At 46.2% G+C, this 14,766-nt stretch overlaps 1 protein-coding gene and 1 long non-coding RNA gene across 3 annotated transcripts; one reads left to right on the top strand and one right to left on the bottom strand.

The window, feature by feature from the left end:
- Positions 1-96: 96 nt before the first annotated feature.
- LOC113836544 lies at positions 97-3,084 on the bottom strand. Its single transcript, XR_003486874.2, has 3 exons — positions 2,571-3,084; positions 1,120-2,422; positions 97-232 (listed from the first exon to the last, which is right to left on the bottom strand). It is a non-coding gene; the product is annotated as an uncharacterized LOC113836544 (long non-coding RNA).
- A 27-nt stretch (positions 3,085-3,111) lies between these two features.
- On the top strand, positions 3,112-10,078 carry Znf263 (zinc finger protein 263). Of its 2 annotated transcripts, XM_027424038.2 has the most exons (6): positions 3,112-3,744; positions 4,856-5,036; positions 5,505-5,578; positions 5,823-5,946; positions 7,503-7,619; positions 8,079-10,078. In XM_027424038.2, exons 1-6 carry the CDS (start codon positions 3,352-3,354, stop codon positions 9,245-9,247), a joined length of 2,058 nt encoding a protein of 685 aa, XP_027279839.1. In that variant the 5' UTR covers positions 3,112-3,351; the 3' UTR covers positions 9,248-10,078. The 2 variants fall into 2 exon arrangements, with proteins under 2 accessions (XP_027279839.1, XP_027279840.1); XM_027424039.2 differs by lacking the exons at positions 4,856-5,036; positions 5,505-5,578.
- The last annotated feature ends 4,688 nt before the right edge of the window (positions 10,079-14,766 follow it).

Raw genomic sequence — 14,766 nt, 5'->3', positions numbered from 1 at the left:
ACACCTAAAAGACACCTGAATTCATGTAAAATGGAATCTAGTAAGCTGAGAAAAAGAAGACTTAGAGATAGGAAATTTTCCAGTCCAGGCTATACACAGAGGATCCTGCAGGAGGGAGCTGATAGATGAATCAGCCAATGAAGAATTTGTGCATATTGCAGCTGGCCTAATCCTTTGCTTTCTCCCCATCTGGCTCCAGGCTCTGACTTTGCAACAAACTTAGGAGATCCATCTATAGTAAATAAATAAAAAACAGGACATTTACACTGTGTGTGTGGGGGGGGGCAGACAAACAAACAGGGCTTGTAACGTAGGAGAAAAGAGAAACAGGGAATGGGAAATCTTTCCATTTTCCTGATCACTTGCGGCATTTGTAAACGTCTCAAATAATACTGAGATCTAGGGTGCCATTGGGTGACCATTTGGATTGATCATCTAAGGGGTATTGAAGCCAAATTTAATTGTAAAAGTGAATAAATGTAGGGTCCTTCAGGTCAGGTGCCAGGTGTAGTGGCTGAAAGTTTGCTTAGAGTCATCCCAAGAGGGAATGAGAGGGTATGGAAGACTGGAAGACATGTAGCCATGGTTGAGAAAGAAGGAAAGTGTCACTGCAACCTGTAGTTGTGGCTGTCCCCAGGATTCAGGGAGGACCAAACTGTTTTGTGGTTCCACACTCAAGGGGGTGAAGGACATGGGCATAGCCTGGCTAAGCCAGAGGATAGACTTGGTGCCTGGGTGCCTGGTACCAGCATTTTCATAGAGGCCAGGAGGTGAGGACAAAAACCACGCTCTCAGAGAGGGTCTCACCCACAGGAAAGGGTCAGGAATGGGATCACAGAAGCCATGAGGGCCTAAAGGAGCTGAGGGATTATGGGCAGCTCCAAATGGAAGATGGGAGAAGAGGGCAGGAAGGGGTGTAATAGTCCAGTTGGAAACAGTTCCAAGGATTGCAGTTCCAAGGTTTGGGGACTGGGGTCAAGTGAAGAGGTTCAGCTGTAGCATTAACAACTATGGCTGGGGGTACCCCCACCTCGAAGAGTAGCAGAGGGGTGCTGGCTACTCAATGGTCACTTCCTCAGACTCAGAGAAACATTTACGTGGATTAAAGGGGAAACTTACCTAGTTGCTGCTAGTGGATGGAATGCTAAGCCAGTGGTGAGCCAGAAAGTGAGTCTGTTGCAGGTGGACTCAAGGTGAGGAAAAGAGTCCCAGGGCAGCTTAGGCCTCCGAGGGAAAGGCAGGCACAAGGAGAGCCTAACCAAATGTAAGGGTTACAGCTTAGATAGAAAGGCATCCTGGCAGTTGGGAGCCAAGGAATACCACAAAGTTATACCACACAACAAACCTCACACAAGAGATTTATTGGGAGGAGAAAACAAAACAAAACAAAACAAAACAGGAGGGTGGCTGCCTCTGTTCACATGACAAACAGCAGAGGACTGAGCAGAAGGCAGGGCTTAGTTTCTTGAGGGGGGTGGAACTTTTCAGGGTGGGGATTGGTAGGATTTCAAGTCCAGAGCTGGAGTTTTTAACTCGGTAGGGTGGGGGCAGGGCCCAGGCGTTAGGGCAGTTAAGCTTGTTAGATGGGCAGTTGGAGGTCCTCAGGGGAGGGGCCTGGACACTCGTGGAGGGGCTCACAGTAAATACCAAAGGAGGTTGGTAGTTGATCTTAACAGAAGCTCTCTGGATCCTAACAGCACACAGGTGGGGTCAACTTTTCTGTCGGAAGCTCATTAATCTTTCAGTTTGGGCTGCAACTGCATTATACGCCTGGCATACACCAGTGCTTTTGGAGGCTAGAAGATGGTGTCAGATCCCATAGAAGGCCGTGAGCCACCATGCGGTTGCTGGGAACAGAATCCAGGTCCCCCAGAAGGGCAGATTAAGTGTTTTTAACCGCTGAGCTGTCTGTCTCAACCTCACAAGCTTTAACAAGGTTTTCCTAAATTAACCTATACCTGCCCATCTGCGTCTGGATAAGCATGTGCCATTGCAGCCTGTGGGCCTTTGTTTGTACCTGTGATGAAATGAGGAAATACGGACTCTACACACAGTCATTCAAAACAGACGACTTTTATTTCCACAGTCTAAATAGAATAACTTAGGCAAAAGGCTTATTAACTGACACCCGGTGCCACAATCACAGGGCTTATAATAAAGCCTACTTTATACAATATTGTGAAGGTCTTATTTTATGTAAGCATGTGTTTAATAAACGATTACTGGTTTTCGCCACACACTCCTAGGATCTGCGGACTCCATGAGCCGTCACAGACATGCTCCGGTCTCAGGCCTGGGCAGTTCTCTCTTCAAAAGAGAAGGGGTCCTCCCTGGTGTTTCCCTTCGCTTCTTCCCTCAGGATGACCGTCACAGCCCACAATCTGACAATCTTGCTCTCGCAGAGCTCGGCCACAGACCTGCTCTGGGAGAGCAGCATAGAACAAGTCATGCCCAGCGCGTTCCTCTGGGTCGACTAGCCGCTTAAAGCTGGAGGACTAGGGACCACTGCTCAAAGGGAAGCTAGCGCACAGGGACCTAAATACGGTTTACTGTGGTAGTCGGAACTCAACCTGCTTTGGAATGCTGGATCCACGCCGCAGGCGCAGGAACAAGGGCGTGCCGTGGACTACATTTCCCAGCAGTCACCGCGCGGCTCGAGCCCTGTAAGCGCAGGGCACCCGCCTCTGCTGCAGAGGCCGTAATTCTCCCGGGTTGGTATCGGCCTTCAGGAAGGTTTTCTTTATGGAGCAGCTAACAACGGACATTTTTGGGCCCCAACATGACACTCTAACGCAGCTGGATTCTGGTTCGAGCGTAGCTCAGGAACATTGCTTTTGGCAAATCTAAGAAAACTGGACCTAAGTGGTGTCCCGGTCAGGGCCGCCCAGGGATCACCACTCTTACGGCTTCCCACCTGCTGCCACGCCCACTCTGTAGCCCCGCCTCTCATCAACAAGTGGACAATTTCCCCTCCCGCTCTTCTATGCCAATTTTCCCTTGTGGACCGCCGGCCGTGAGTACGTGGCGAGACCCGACCCAATGGGAGACAGAGTAAGCAAGACGTGAATCGGAAGTCCGTCTCGACTAGCGGCCGTTGGCTTATGACGCATAACTCGCGCGCTGAGACTTCCGCCACGGGCGCTGAGGGCTAAGTTCTGTGCGGGCCTGAGAAGCCGGTCAGGTGGAGACGCTGCAGAGCCATTATTGCCAAGATTTCGAACTGGGTTCTTCCGGCGGGATTTGGAGGCCGGGGCCTCTCGACTAGTGCAGTCGTGCTCTCCTGTTGCACGCAACCTAGGGCGTCTTTCAAGGCGGACGTGGCTGGTTTCGGGACTTAGGCACTCTGGGGGCATGACCATGGCTGCTGGTCCGGGCTCCCAGGAGCCGGAAGGGCTCCTGATAGTGAAACTGGAGGAGGACTGCACCTGGAGCCAGGAAGTTCCCCCGCCGGACCCAGAGCCCAGCCCGGAGGCCTCCCACCTGCGTTTTCGACGGTTCCGCTTTCAAGAGGCCGCTGGACCCCGAGAGGCCCTTAGCCAGCTTCAGGAGCTTTGCCACGGGTGGCTACGGCCGGAGATGCGCACCAAGGAGCAGATACTGGAGCTATTGGTGCTGGAGCAGTTCTTGACTATTCTTCCCCAAGAGATTCAGAGCAGGGTGCAGGAGCTGCGCCCAGAGAGCGGCGAAGAAGCAGTAACCCTTGTGGAGCGTATGCAGAGAGAACTTGGGAAACTGAGGCAACAGGTGACAGAAAGAGCTGTTTTATCTGTGGTTTGGCCCAGAAGACTAGGGCATTTTGCTAGCCTAGTTTTGTAGTCGAATATACTTGATTCCCCTGAGTAGACTTTACATGAGGAAGAGGGATTTTTGTGGTTTCTCTGGAACATTTTCCTTACAGATTTCCCCCATATGACGGTAGTGGGCAGTGATGAGGACTTTATTTCAACTTGTAGGCGTCGCTCCACCAGTAGCTAGCCCTTGTTAGTACTAGCTTTGTGACTTTGGGCAGACTAATTTAATTTGTCCTGTTTTTCTGTTGGTAAAATGAAGATGCAAAAGTACTGTCTGGGGACAATTCCGGAGGTCAGGAGAACAGTATGCCACGTTTGGATGACACTACTGCCACTCTTGGAGAGTTTTTTGTTTGTTTGTTTTGTGACAGGGTCTTATGTAGCCCAAGCTGATTGTGACTCACTGTGTAGTTTAGCTTGGCTCCAGACCAGTGGTGATCCTCCCAGCTTTAGTTTCCCAGAATTGGAGTTCTAGGATTTCAGACGTGTGCCATTGCACTTGGCTCTCCTCTTCTCTTTTTTTTAAAGGCAGCTCTAGCTATGCAACCCAAGCCTAAACTCGAAGCACCCCTCCTGCTTCAACCTCCCTAGTTCTGGGATACCACAGACATTTGCCATCGCCCCAGGTTTATATTTAGTGGCTAATACCCAATGTATCTTAGCAGTCTCCGATGCAGAATTGGATCTCTGTTAATTGAAGTTTGAAAAACAGCTAGGCACTGAGGCTTTGTGGCCACTGCCTGATAAGTTCACCTTATCTAGTAGTGAAAAATTGAAATAGCTAGGAAAAGAGAGAAAACAAGAGCAAGCGAGCAGAAGTAAGGTGTATCAGAAGAGTACATTGAAGTGTGCTCTGTCAGTGGACCCTCACTTTTTCTTGCTCCCATCCCTCCCATTTTTCTGTGCTTCACACAATCTAAGAGCCTTTAGCATTAACCATCTATTTGGCCAAGACCAAAGGGATGGTCTGTGATTCTCTGTTGAAGGCTTGTCCTAGAATCCTGTACTGATTTCCGTTTCTGTCAGCCCCATTGTGATGATGAGTGATGTGGGTTGGTTCCCAGGTCACAAACCAAGGGCGGGGAGCAGAAGTGCTTTTGGAGGAGCCTTTGCCACTGGAAACAGCAGGAGAGTCACCGAGCTTCAAGCTGGAGCCAATGGAGACTGAGCGAAGCCCTGGCCCCAGGCTGCAGGAGCTGCTAGACCCCAGCCCCAAAAGGGACCCCCAGGCTGTAAAGGAGAGGGGTGAGGGGCAGTTATTTGGGCAGGCGGGATGGAGGAGGGACTTTGGGGTTGCCTCTGACCCTAGTAGAATGTAGTACAGGTGTTAAGGAGAAGGAATTTCTGAAGTTAAGGTTCTCAGATGTGGTCTGAAAAAGTTAAAAGTGGTGGTGTGGGTTCTGTGAGGGGTGGGTGGGAGGAAAAGGGGAATCTCTTAGGAAAGCCCTTTTGCGTACAGAACTTGCAGTTATAGTTAGATGATTGACATGGGATGTGTGTGGTTAGAACTGTTGACTGGGATGAAGGACTGCTCACATACCTTTACTGTGGCCCCCATTACTTTAATCTCCTTATTACACCTTTTGCTACCTTTTGTTTAATGTCAATCCTAAAAGCTGAGACTGGGTGTTGGGGAATGCATATTGTGTTGTTATAATCTGTGGGTTGCCAAGATAATGTTACTGTTCTCATTATGATTTCTGTCATCTTCAGCATTATCTGCTCCCTGGCTCTCTCTCTTTCCTCCTGAAGGGAATATGGAAGATAAGGATATGACTGGGTCCCAGGTGATGTGGAAGTTCTCATTGCCTCTCCCCAGAATCCTCCTTTTCTCCTCTCCTTTTGGGCTGGGAGGTACCCTCTGCTACCAGGAGGACCTTTTTCTTTCTGATCAGATAACTCCCTTAGCTTCTTTGTGTTTTCCCCTGTGACATGTTTTCTTGGCACTCCTGGTTTTCCTCCTTTAACCAGAACTCTGCTTGAATTGTTCCTGTTACATATGATGCTAAAAGAGATCTTGTGTTATTTCAGTTGCCTGAGAACTTCGAGGATGTGGCAATGTATATCTCTCAGGAGTGGGGCCATCAGGATCCTAGTAAGAGAGCTCTCTCAAGGGAAATGGTGCAAGATAGTTATGAGAACGTGGGCACACTAGGTAAGAACTTCTCTTTCTGGGATGATGGCATTTATGACCAGAGTGCCCTGCTCCTTGGAACACACATTCCTTCTGGACAAGAGACACCCAGACACACGCACCCCCTTTGCTCTAAAGTTTCTCCTACTATGGTCAGTTAAACATCTGCCAAGTGACACAGTTGACAGACTTAATGGCATCTTTAGACTGTATTTCCGTTGCTGGAGTTTAAGGCAGAGTCTGGGCTGTAGAGAACGTCCAAGGGCAGCACAAAGCATATCCAGTGACCAAAGACCCATGTCTCACATGTTCAGTGCTCTACATTCTTACTGGCATTCTTATGCCCTCTGCTCCTTTGATATTTCTAGACTTTTCACCAAAGACAGAAAAGCCAGGGGTGCTGGCATCAACAGATCAGTTTATTAGCTCTCTTAGCCTGTAAAAATCCAGGAAGGGAAGTGGAACTTATAAATTTGGAACACTGTGTATTCACAAAGTAAGTTAGAGAATACGTTGATTAAAGTACATCTGTGTATTGAATAATTGTTAAAAGATTAAAAGTGATGCCAATAAAATAAGACAAACTGATAGCTGAATTTGATAGGATATATGTAAATATTACATAGTTCCTCAGCCTTTTCTGTGTATATGAAAATTCTCATAATAAAAAGTTGGAGGCACCAGGCAGTGGTGGTGCATAACCTTAATCCCAGCACTCCGGTGGCAAAGGCAGGTAGATCTGTGTGTATTTGAGGCCAGCTTGGACTACAGAGTGAGTTCCAGGATAGCCGGGGCTATAGAAAGAAACCCTGTCTCTACAAACCAAAAAGAAAAAGAAAAGAAAAAGTTGGAGGCACTCTAACTGGGGCTGTATACAGAATGATTGATTATACTGAAACACACACCAGGAAGATATCACATTGCAAGTGTTTTCATCCACCATGTTTGTGTAAAGCCAGTTAGAACTTCGAACTCACTTGGACTGCTTGTGCAGCATTATTGTGCTTTTGCTTTCCTTCATTGAGACCCACCCCCTGGCTTTGCATGACTTTGCATTGCTATGCCAACTCTGAGACTCTGGTTTGTTGAAAATGAGCTCCTGTTTAAGTCTGTCTGTTTTGCTGGAGGCAGAGTGAGTTGTTTGCTTTTCTTTTTAGCACAGCACAGGAAGATTTACGAGTTTTAATCTCATGGTTTTCTAGGAGCCTGGGGTTCTTTTCCAATTGATTTCATGTTTTCTTCTAGAGTTTTACAGTTAAGTTTAGCTTAACTGTAGTTAAGTAGCCAACTTTGATTCTCAAAGAAGGGGTCATCTTGTGTTTATAGTTACTTGAATTGCAAATTGTATATTCTCATTTAAAAAATTCAACTTCTTTGAAAATATTTTTTAAAAAAAACCCATAGTCTTCTCTAATTTCTTTTTTCTACAGAGTAACTACTGGGGATGGTTTGGTGTATTTCCCGGGTAATATATGTCAGGCTTTGGGTGAGTTTGTTTGTCTGCTGCTGGCAGGGAACAAGACTTGTTTTCTCTGCATGGTAGAAGAAAGTGATGATGTTTCTCTCATTGTGAACAGAGTCTTGCATTCCTGGTCAGGAGGTCATAAGCACCCAGGTGGAACAAGGAGGGAAGCCGTGGGACCCTAGTGTGCAGAGCTGCAAGGGAGGCAGGAGCCCCAGAGACCCAGTTCCAGGTAAGAAGTGAAGATAAACAGGGCTCAAGAGGGCTCCCAAGGTGTGTGTGACATTTGGGGATCCAAGTACATGGCCATGGCCAGCAGCACACTGGGGACAACTGCTTTGTCTCCTGCACACCCAGCAAGGCAAGTCAGGAATGTGTGCTGTAAATTTGAGAAGGTTCTAAATCTCGGACTGACTCAGTGTACTCTAGTCTCAGTCTTGATCCATAGCAGAAGAGTAAAGCTAATCGGCAAGCAGGGTGGGGCCTACAAAAGGGAGCTCTAAGATTAGCTCGAGCTCCCAGTCTTTGAGTCTCATCTCCACAGGCTTCTTTGGCATGCTTTCCTGATGAGGACAGGGTGGGAAACCGACCTAGAACTCTGTTCTCAGGGGCTCCCACATGAAAAGCATGTAGAGATTTCCTTTTTTCCACTGTAAAATAACCTAATGGCTTGCTTTCTCTCCCTTCCTAGGGGTAGACAAGTTTGAGAACCCAGAGAGAAGTGTTGAGTCTGTTTCTCCTGAAAGTGCCCATCCTCCGGTACTGCTACCTGGCCAGGCCAGAAGGGAGGTGCCCTGGAGTCCTGAGCAGGGAAGACCTGATGACAGAGAAGAAGGACATTGGGAATGTCCCCCAGAGGACAAAATAGAGGAGTCCTTAGTGGGAACCACAAATTGTAGAGGACTGGTACAACCAAAGGAACAGCCCAAGAAACTCCATTTGTGTCCCTTGTGTGGCAAGAATTTTTCTAATAACTCAAACCTAATTAGGCACCAGAGAATACATGCAGCAGAAAAGCTGTGTATGGATGTAGAGTGTGGTGAAGTCTTTGGTGGGCACCCACATTTCCTGTCACTGCACAGGACACACATAGGAGAGGAAGCCCATAAGTGCCTTGAGTGTGGGAAATGCTTCAGCCAAAATACCCACCTCACCCGCCATCAGCGCACCCACACAGGTGAAAAGCCCTATCAGTGCAATGTTTGCGGAAAAAGCTTCTCCTGCAACTCCAACCTTCACAGACACCAGAGGACACACACTGGGGAGAAGCCCTACAAGTGCCCTGAGTGTGGGGAAATCTTTGCTCACAGCTCCAACCTGCTTCGGCACCAGAGGATCCACACTGGAGAGAGGCCCTATCGGTGTAGTGAGTGTGGGAAAAGTTTCTCTCGAAGTTCACATCTTGTCATTCATGAAAGAACCCATGAGAAAGAGAGACTTGACCCTCTCCCTGAGTGTGGGCAAGGAATTAATAATGACAGTGCCACCTTTCTTACAAACCACGGAGCCCACAGAGTGGAGAAGAAACTCTTTGAATGTTTGACTTGTGGGAAAAGTTTCCGGCAGGGCATGCACCTTACCAGACATCAGAGAACACACACGGGAGAAAAACCGTATAAGTGTACCCTTTGTGGGGAAAACTTCTCTCATAGATCTAACTTAATCAGGCACCAGAGAATTCACACCGGAGAAAAACCCTACACTTGTCATGAGTGTGGAGACAGTTTCTCTCATAGTTCCAACCGGATTCGTCACCTGAGAACACATACAGGAGAAAGACCATATAAGTGTTCTGAATGTGGAGAAAGTTTCTCTCGGAGCTCACGCCTTACAAGTCATCAGAGAACTCACACCGGTTAGAAACAGTGGTGTTTCTTTCAGCTCCAGTTTGGCAGAAAGTTGTCTTATCCGGAGCTGGTATTCTTTGTCCATGTGGTGTATTTTGCTGGTAATTAATATAAAGAGAAAGTGAACTTATTTTAAGGGAGGTGCAGAGGTGAAGAACTAGCTTAAAACTAAAAAGTTCAGTCTCCAGAAGTAAGAATTCAAGTAGTTTGATCTGCCCTGCTCAGGGCCATTTTCTGTGAAGTGCACCCACTTTATTGTCTGACTAAGGTGGGACTTGGGTGCTGTACTGATTCTAGTGTTCCAACAGTTTGGGGAATACATGTGACTTCAATTCCCTCCTTATTTGTGACGTTTAGCAGGAGAGTTCAGGCTCCTGAGGCCCTTGAGATGGAAGAAGGGCTAGGTCTCCTGGGAGACCAGTTGAAAGTCAACAAGACTTATTTTAGGTTGCATCTTTTTGAAAGGCCCTGGCTGGGAAGTCCTGGGCAGTCTAGCTCTGCCACTACAGTACCCCTCTGAGTAGTTTGGCAGGGGTGCTCATTGGCATGTAAGGTGACCTCAGAAAAAAAGGGAACAAGAGACATAGGAAGTCATAAGGTAGAATCTGCAGATAAGCCCAGTATTTTACAGATAAGATGGGATTGTGATTACAGTCTACCTTTCCTGAGATTGAGACTTTCTTCCACCTCTCAAAAGGTGCATAGAGCTCTAGAGACGTGTTTCTGGGTGAAAGGTTCCATGAATCCTCAGAAACAAACAGATCCTAAAAATATTAGGAATTATGTCTTTCCCTGTTGAAAATGTTTGAAAGATTATAATAAATATCTCCCAGGAAACATGGTATGTATGCGTCTTCATTGATATGTTTTGTTTTGATATGTTTCAGACAAAGTGCTCTTTCCTTGTGTAGGTTCTAACAGAGGTAGCAATAGATTGGTTGAAGCAAGGTGTTGGACTGGTGGAATCCTGGATTGGACTGTTCTTTGCTAGCAGGGTGAGGCCGAAATGAATGATAGCTGGGGTGATGAAGGGTCTGCAAAAATTATTCTTTCCCTTTCTTTTTATAGTAGTATAAGTCTTTGCAGCTCTGTTTGGGATGATGTATTCCTGTGAAGTGGATTGTGTTTTTTTTGTTTTTGTTTTTTTATGTTTTAGGTTAGTATGCACAAGTAATGGTTTCATCATAGGATCTTAATAGATCAGGCTTTTTAAAGACAGGATATGTTTGTCTTGCAAAACTGGTTCCCAGGAGGGAATCTAATAATGGTCTTGATACAACAGCCATTGATCATTAATGGTGCACAGATAAAAAAAAGGGCAAAATTATTCAGAAGTAAGCATTATGTTTTAGAAGGTGGGCTTGGGCTAGGAATCATAGGCGTGTTTTATCTTTTGAGAGAGTTAGATCCCAACACTCTAGGAGTTGAAAGTCAGATGCCAGGAAGCCATCTTATCTCTAGAGGAAGCTTTCTAGCTAGCTGTTCTTTTGGAGGACAAGATGATGGAACAGTCTTTTAGCAGGAGTCTGTCAAAGAAATCCTTATTCTTACCCCAGCTCTTGGCTCAGATTAGTGTGTACAAAAGCTTGGTTTTTGACCAAATTTTTAAAAATCATTTTCATGTTTCTCTCCCTTTATCTTGGGGGCCTTTTTCGAAGGAGGTGAGAAGTGGTAATATGAAGACCAAGGGAAAGTGAGGAGAGTAATGTAGATAACTAGAGGTTAATGATCTGCAGAGGCCTGGTCCTGTGGAGTAGGGCGAGGCTGATAAGGTGGAGCCAGCCAACCTGGCCTAAATGGTAGGTAAGCTCCAGGTCCCAGTGAGTGTCTCAAAAAAAAAAAAAAAAGATGGCTGGTTCCTGAAGCATGACATCATAGGTGCTCTGGCCTCTAAATCCTCACATAAAGTTAAGAAAATTCTAGGCTCAGGAAACTGTTCCCATCTGACACTCACTGACTCACCAATCTTGACGTGGGTGGAATTCTTTAGTCTGCCGTTGGTTCCTTTCTGGGGTGACAGACAATTGTTTACATCTGCCCAGGAAAAGGCTCACAACACATCAATACCAGTTAGACCATGTAATATCTGCATGGATGATTTTATGGGTGAGTGTGTGTCTATGTGTCCATGTCTGTGTGTCTGTGAGTCAGTTCTATCCTTATGCTATGTAAATCTCGGGGATCAAACTCTGGTTGTCAGCTTTGACAGCAAGTACCTGTATCCACTGAGCCATCTCCCAGCCCTTTTTACTTATTCTTTGAGAATTTCAAACATATATACAATGTATTTTGATCATATTTACCTCTCATTCTCCCCATATACCCCCCTCAACATGCCCCCACCCCAAATTTAATGCCTTTTTTATAACACTCTAAGTTCAGCTAGTGATGCCTGTATGTGCATAGATTTGGGGTCATCCAACTGGAGAACTGGCCACCTTCCCTCCAAGTATCCCCCTGCCAATGCCATCAAGGTATCACTAGTGCCTTCTAGCCATGCTGGAATTTTGACTGTCTTATCTCATGCAGCTAACCATAGCCACAGTGAGTGCATGAGTGAGTTTTGTCCACAAAAGGACCAAGGGTGAACTGGAGAACTGTCCAGAAATGACAATGTCCTGAGTCTTCTTCATGAAGTGTTAGGACATTTATTTGAAAATGCTGGACCTCTGGAACAAAATTTTTGAAAGACTCTGAAAACAGTTCTCTCATGAACCAAACATCTTAGGTTTATATATCACAGATAATGGACTTGTGTCTGTTAAGGTGGAAGCTTCACCCCAGTCACTACCATCCATATACCAAAGAGTCTGGAATGTTATGGTGGAAACTCCACCTAAGCCCCCTCCCACAACTCCCTCCAAACCCTGCTGCATCTCAGAAATCCCACCAAATGATGACCTCTCCCCCAGAGATGCTCAAAACCACACCCACGGGATATTTAAACTGCCCCCCCCCCAGAAAATAGACGTGTGGTTTTCTGGTCACTTTCTCATCTCCTCTCTTGGGGGGGGGGGGAGCTGAAAGGCTATCTGGGAGCATTGCATCCATTAAATGTGGGCTTTTTTCTAATTTGGTTTGATTTGGTCTGATTTGGATTGCTGTTATCTGCGGAAAGGCTTATCCAGGTATAGAAACTTCTCAGTGTCCTCTTTTACACTTTTGGGTACCTTAGCTCTTCCGATAATGACATTAGTTTATAAATTCCATCTGCCCATTTGCACATGAGGGAGACAACCATTCTTTGTTTTTCTCCCTGGTAGGTAGCTATGCCTGAGTGTTCTCTGGTTTTGACTTCCAAAAGGGGCCAGTCTCATCCTCACTATACACCTGGGCTAGTTTTCAGTATCACAGACAGTGTCAAAATGGCTGTGTGTTCTGACGCTGAACCTTGGACATATCCCCACATGCTTTTTGGTTCCTGCTGTGAAATATTCCTTTTGTATACTGTGAAGATGTTTTTGCTCTCAATGGTTTAATAAGGAGCCAACTGGCCTATAAGCTAGGCAGAAAGAGGTTAGGCAGGAGAGCCAGAGCCAGAAGCCACTGGGAAGAAGGAGGGTGGAATTGCCAGCCAGAAGTGGAGGAAGCAGGAGATGAACATGCCATGCTGAAAAAAGGTAGAACATAGGTAGGAAATATGAGTTACAAAGGAAGCACATTCACACCACAAGGGCATTTGCTCAACTATGTTCATAGCAGCATTATTTGTAATAGCCAGAACCTGGTACAACCTAGATGCCCCTCAACTGAAGAATGGATAAAGAAAATGTGGTACACTTACACAATGGAGTATCAAGTGGTTAAAAAAAAAAACAAAAACAAAACACATTTTGAAATTTGCAGGCAAATGAGTGGATCTAGAAAACAAACATCCTGAGTGAAGTAACACAGACCCAGAAAGACAAACATGGTATGATGTGGATATTAGACATAAAGCAAAGGATAACCAGGCACAATCCACAGCCCCAGAGGAGCTAGGTAAAAAGGAGGACCGGACCCTAAGAGAGGGACACATAAGGAGGGCCCCAGGTAGGGGAAATAGTTAAGATCTGGGTAAACTGGAGAGGGGGTGAAAGGGAGGGGATGGGGATGGGAACTCGAGGCCTAGTTGGGGGAGGGACTGAGAGGGAGAGCAGTGAGAGATATCTTGATAGAGGGAGGCATTATGGGGTTAGGGAGAAACCTGGTGCTAGGGGAACTCCTAGGAATCCACAAGGATGACCCCAGCTAAGACTCCTAGCAATAGTGGAGAGGATGCCTGGACTGGCCTGCCCCTGATAACAGATTAGTGACCACTCTAACTCCCATCATAGAACCTACATCCAGTAACTGATGGAAGAAGATTCAGTGATCCACAGGCAAGCACTGGGCTGAGCTGCTGGAGCTTTAGTTGAAGAGAGGGAGGAGAGGTCATGATGGGGAAAACCACAGAGTCAGCTGATGCGAGGTCATGGGAACTCACAGGCTGGGGACTGACACCTAGAGAACCTGCATGGGACCTAACTAGGCCCTTTGAATGTGGGTGACTTGATCCTTTTGGGAGGGCCCCTGCCAGTAGGACAAGGACCTATCCCAGGTACATGAACTGGCTTTTTGGAACACATTACCTATGGTAGGATACCTTACCCATCCTGATTCAGCGGGGAGGGGCTTGGTCCTGCCTCAACATGGTATCCCAGACTTTGGGGACTCCCCAAGGGAGGCCTTATCCACTCTGAGGAATAAATGGGGTGGGATGGGGGAAGATGGGGAGGAGGAAGAAGGGGAGGGAGGGAGAATGGATTGGGTTGTAAAAATAAGTAAAAAAAAAAAAAGTTAATTTAAATTGAAAGAGCTAGTTAGTAACAAACCTATCAGCTGAGCATTTATAATTAATATTAAATCTCTGTGTGATTATTGGCGGTGAGCTGGTGGTCCTGATGAAAAACTCTGCCTACAGGTCCCCAATTGTACGCCTATTTCAAAATCTAAAGAGCCAACCCATATAGGCCTTAAAGTCTGTGTGCCCAAACACTGCACATCTTTCTGCAGCAGCCTGAAGCCACGCCTTTACCAGGGATACCAGACAAGCACTTCTGTTAGTACCACATGTGAACTGCATCATCTACATCACCATATTTGCCTCCTGTCATCCTCTCTGTCTTTTCAGTCCCTACTAATGGCATATCCCATTTCACCACAAAATCCAAAATAAACTTTTGTTCTTTTTAATGTTGTAAAATGTTGATTTACTGATACCAAATTCATCCAGCACACTTTCAAGAGCTTCAGTCCTACTTAGAACCTTTGTCTTCTCTCCAAATTCAGTAGCTTATTTCCCTCTTATTCATCTTGAATTTGACTACAGACAACAAACAGGAGAAATGGGGAGAGTCTTAGAAAACCGGAAAAGATTTTTTAAAACAAGAAATCAAAGCTCCAGAAGGCCACAGATTTTGCAGTAGAAAAGTAACTGACTGAAGTACAAGCTAGAAAGGTAAGGACCTACTCAAAGCTGTCATTGTCCAAGTACTGTCTGGTTCTCGCTAT

Source organism: Cricetulus griseus, chromosome 7, assembly GCF_003668045.3.
Source record: "Cricetulus griseus strain 17A/GY chromosome 7, alternate assembly CriGri-PICRH-1.0, whole genome shotgun sequence".
Lineage (NCBI taxonomy): Eukaryota > Metazoa > Chordata > Mammalia > Rodentia > Cricetidae > Cricetulus > Cricetulus griseus.
The sequence above is the reverse complement of the archived record's forward strand: the minus strand, read 5'-3'. Positions and strand labels throughout refer to the sequence as shown.

Excerpts from the sequence above, each read along its gene's own strand:
- Znf263 (XM_027424038.2), top strand. The coding sequence starts at position 3,352 with ATGACCATGGCTGCTGGTCCGGGCTCCCAGGAGCCGGAAGGGCTCCTG. Across the intron at positions 3,745-4,855 it reads TTGGGAAACTGAGGCAACAG|GTCACAAACCAAGGGCGGGG; the intron begins GTGACAGAAAGA and ends GTTGGTTCCCAG. Across the intron at positions 5,037-5,504 it reads CCAGGCTGTAAAGGAGAGGG|CATTATCTGCTCCCTGGCTC; the intron begins GTGAGGGGCAGT and ends TGTCATCTTCAG.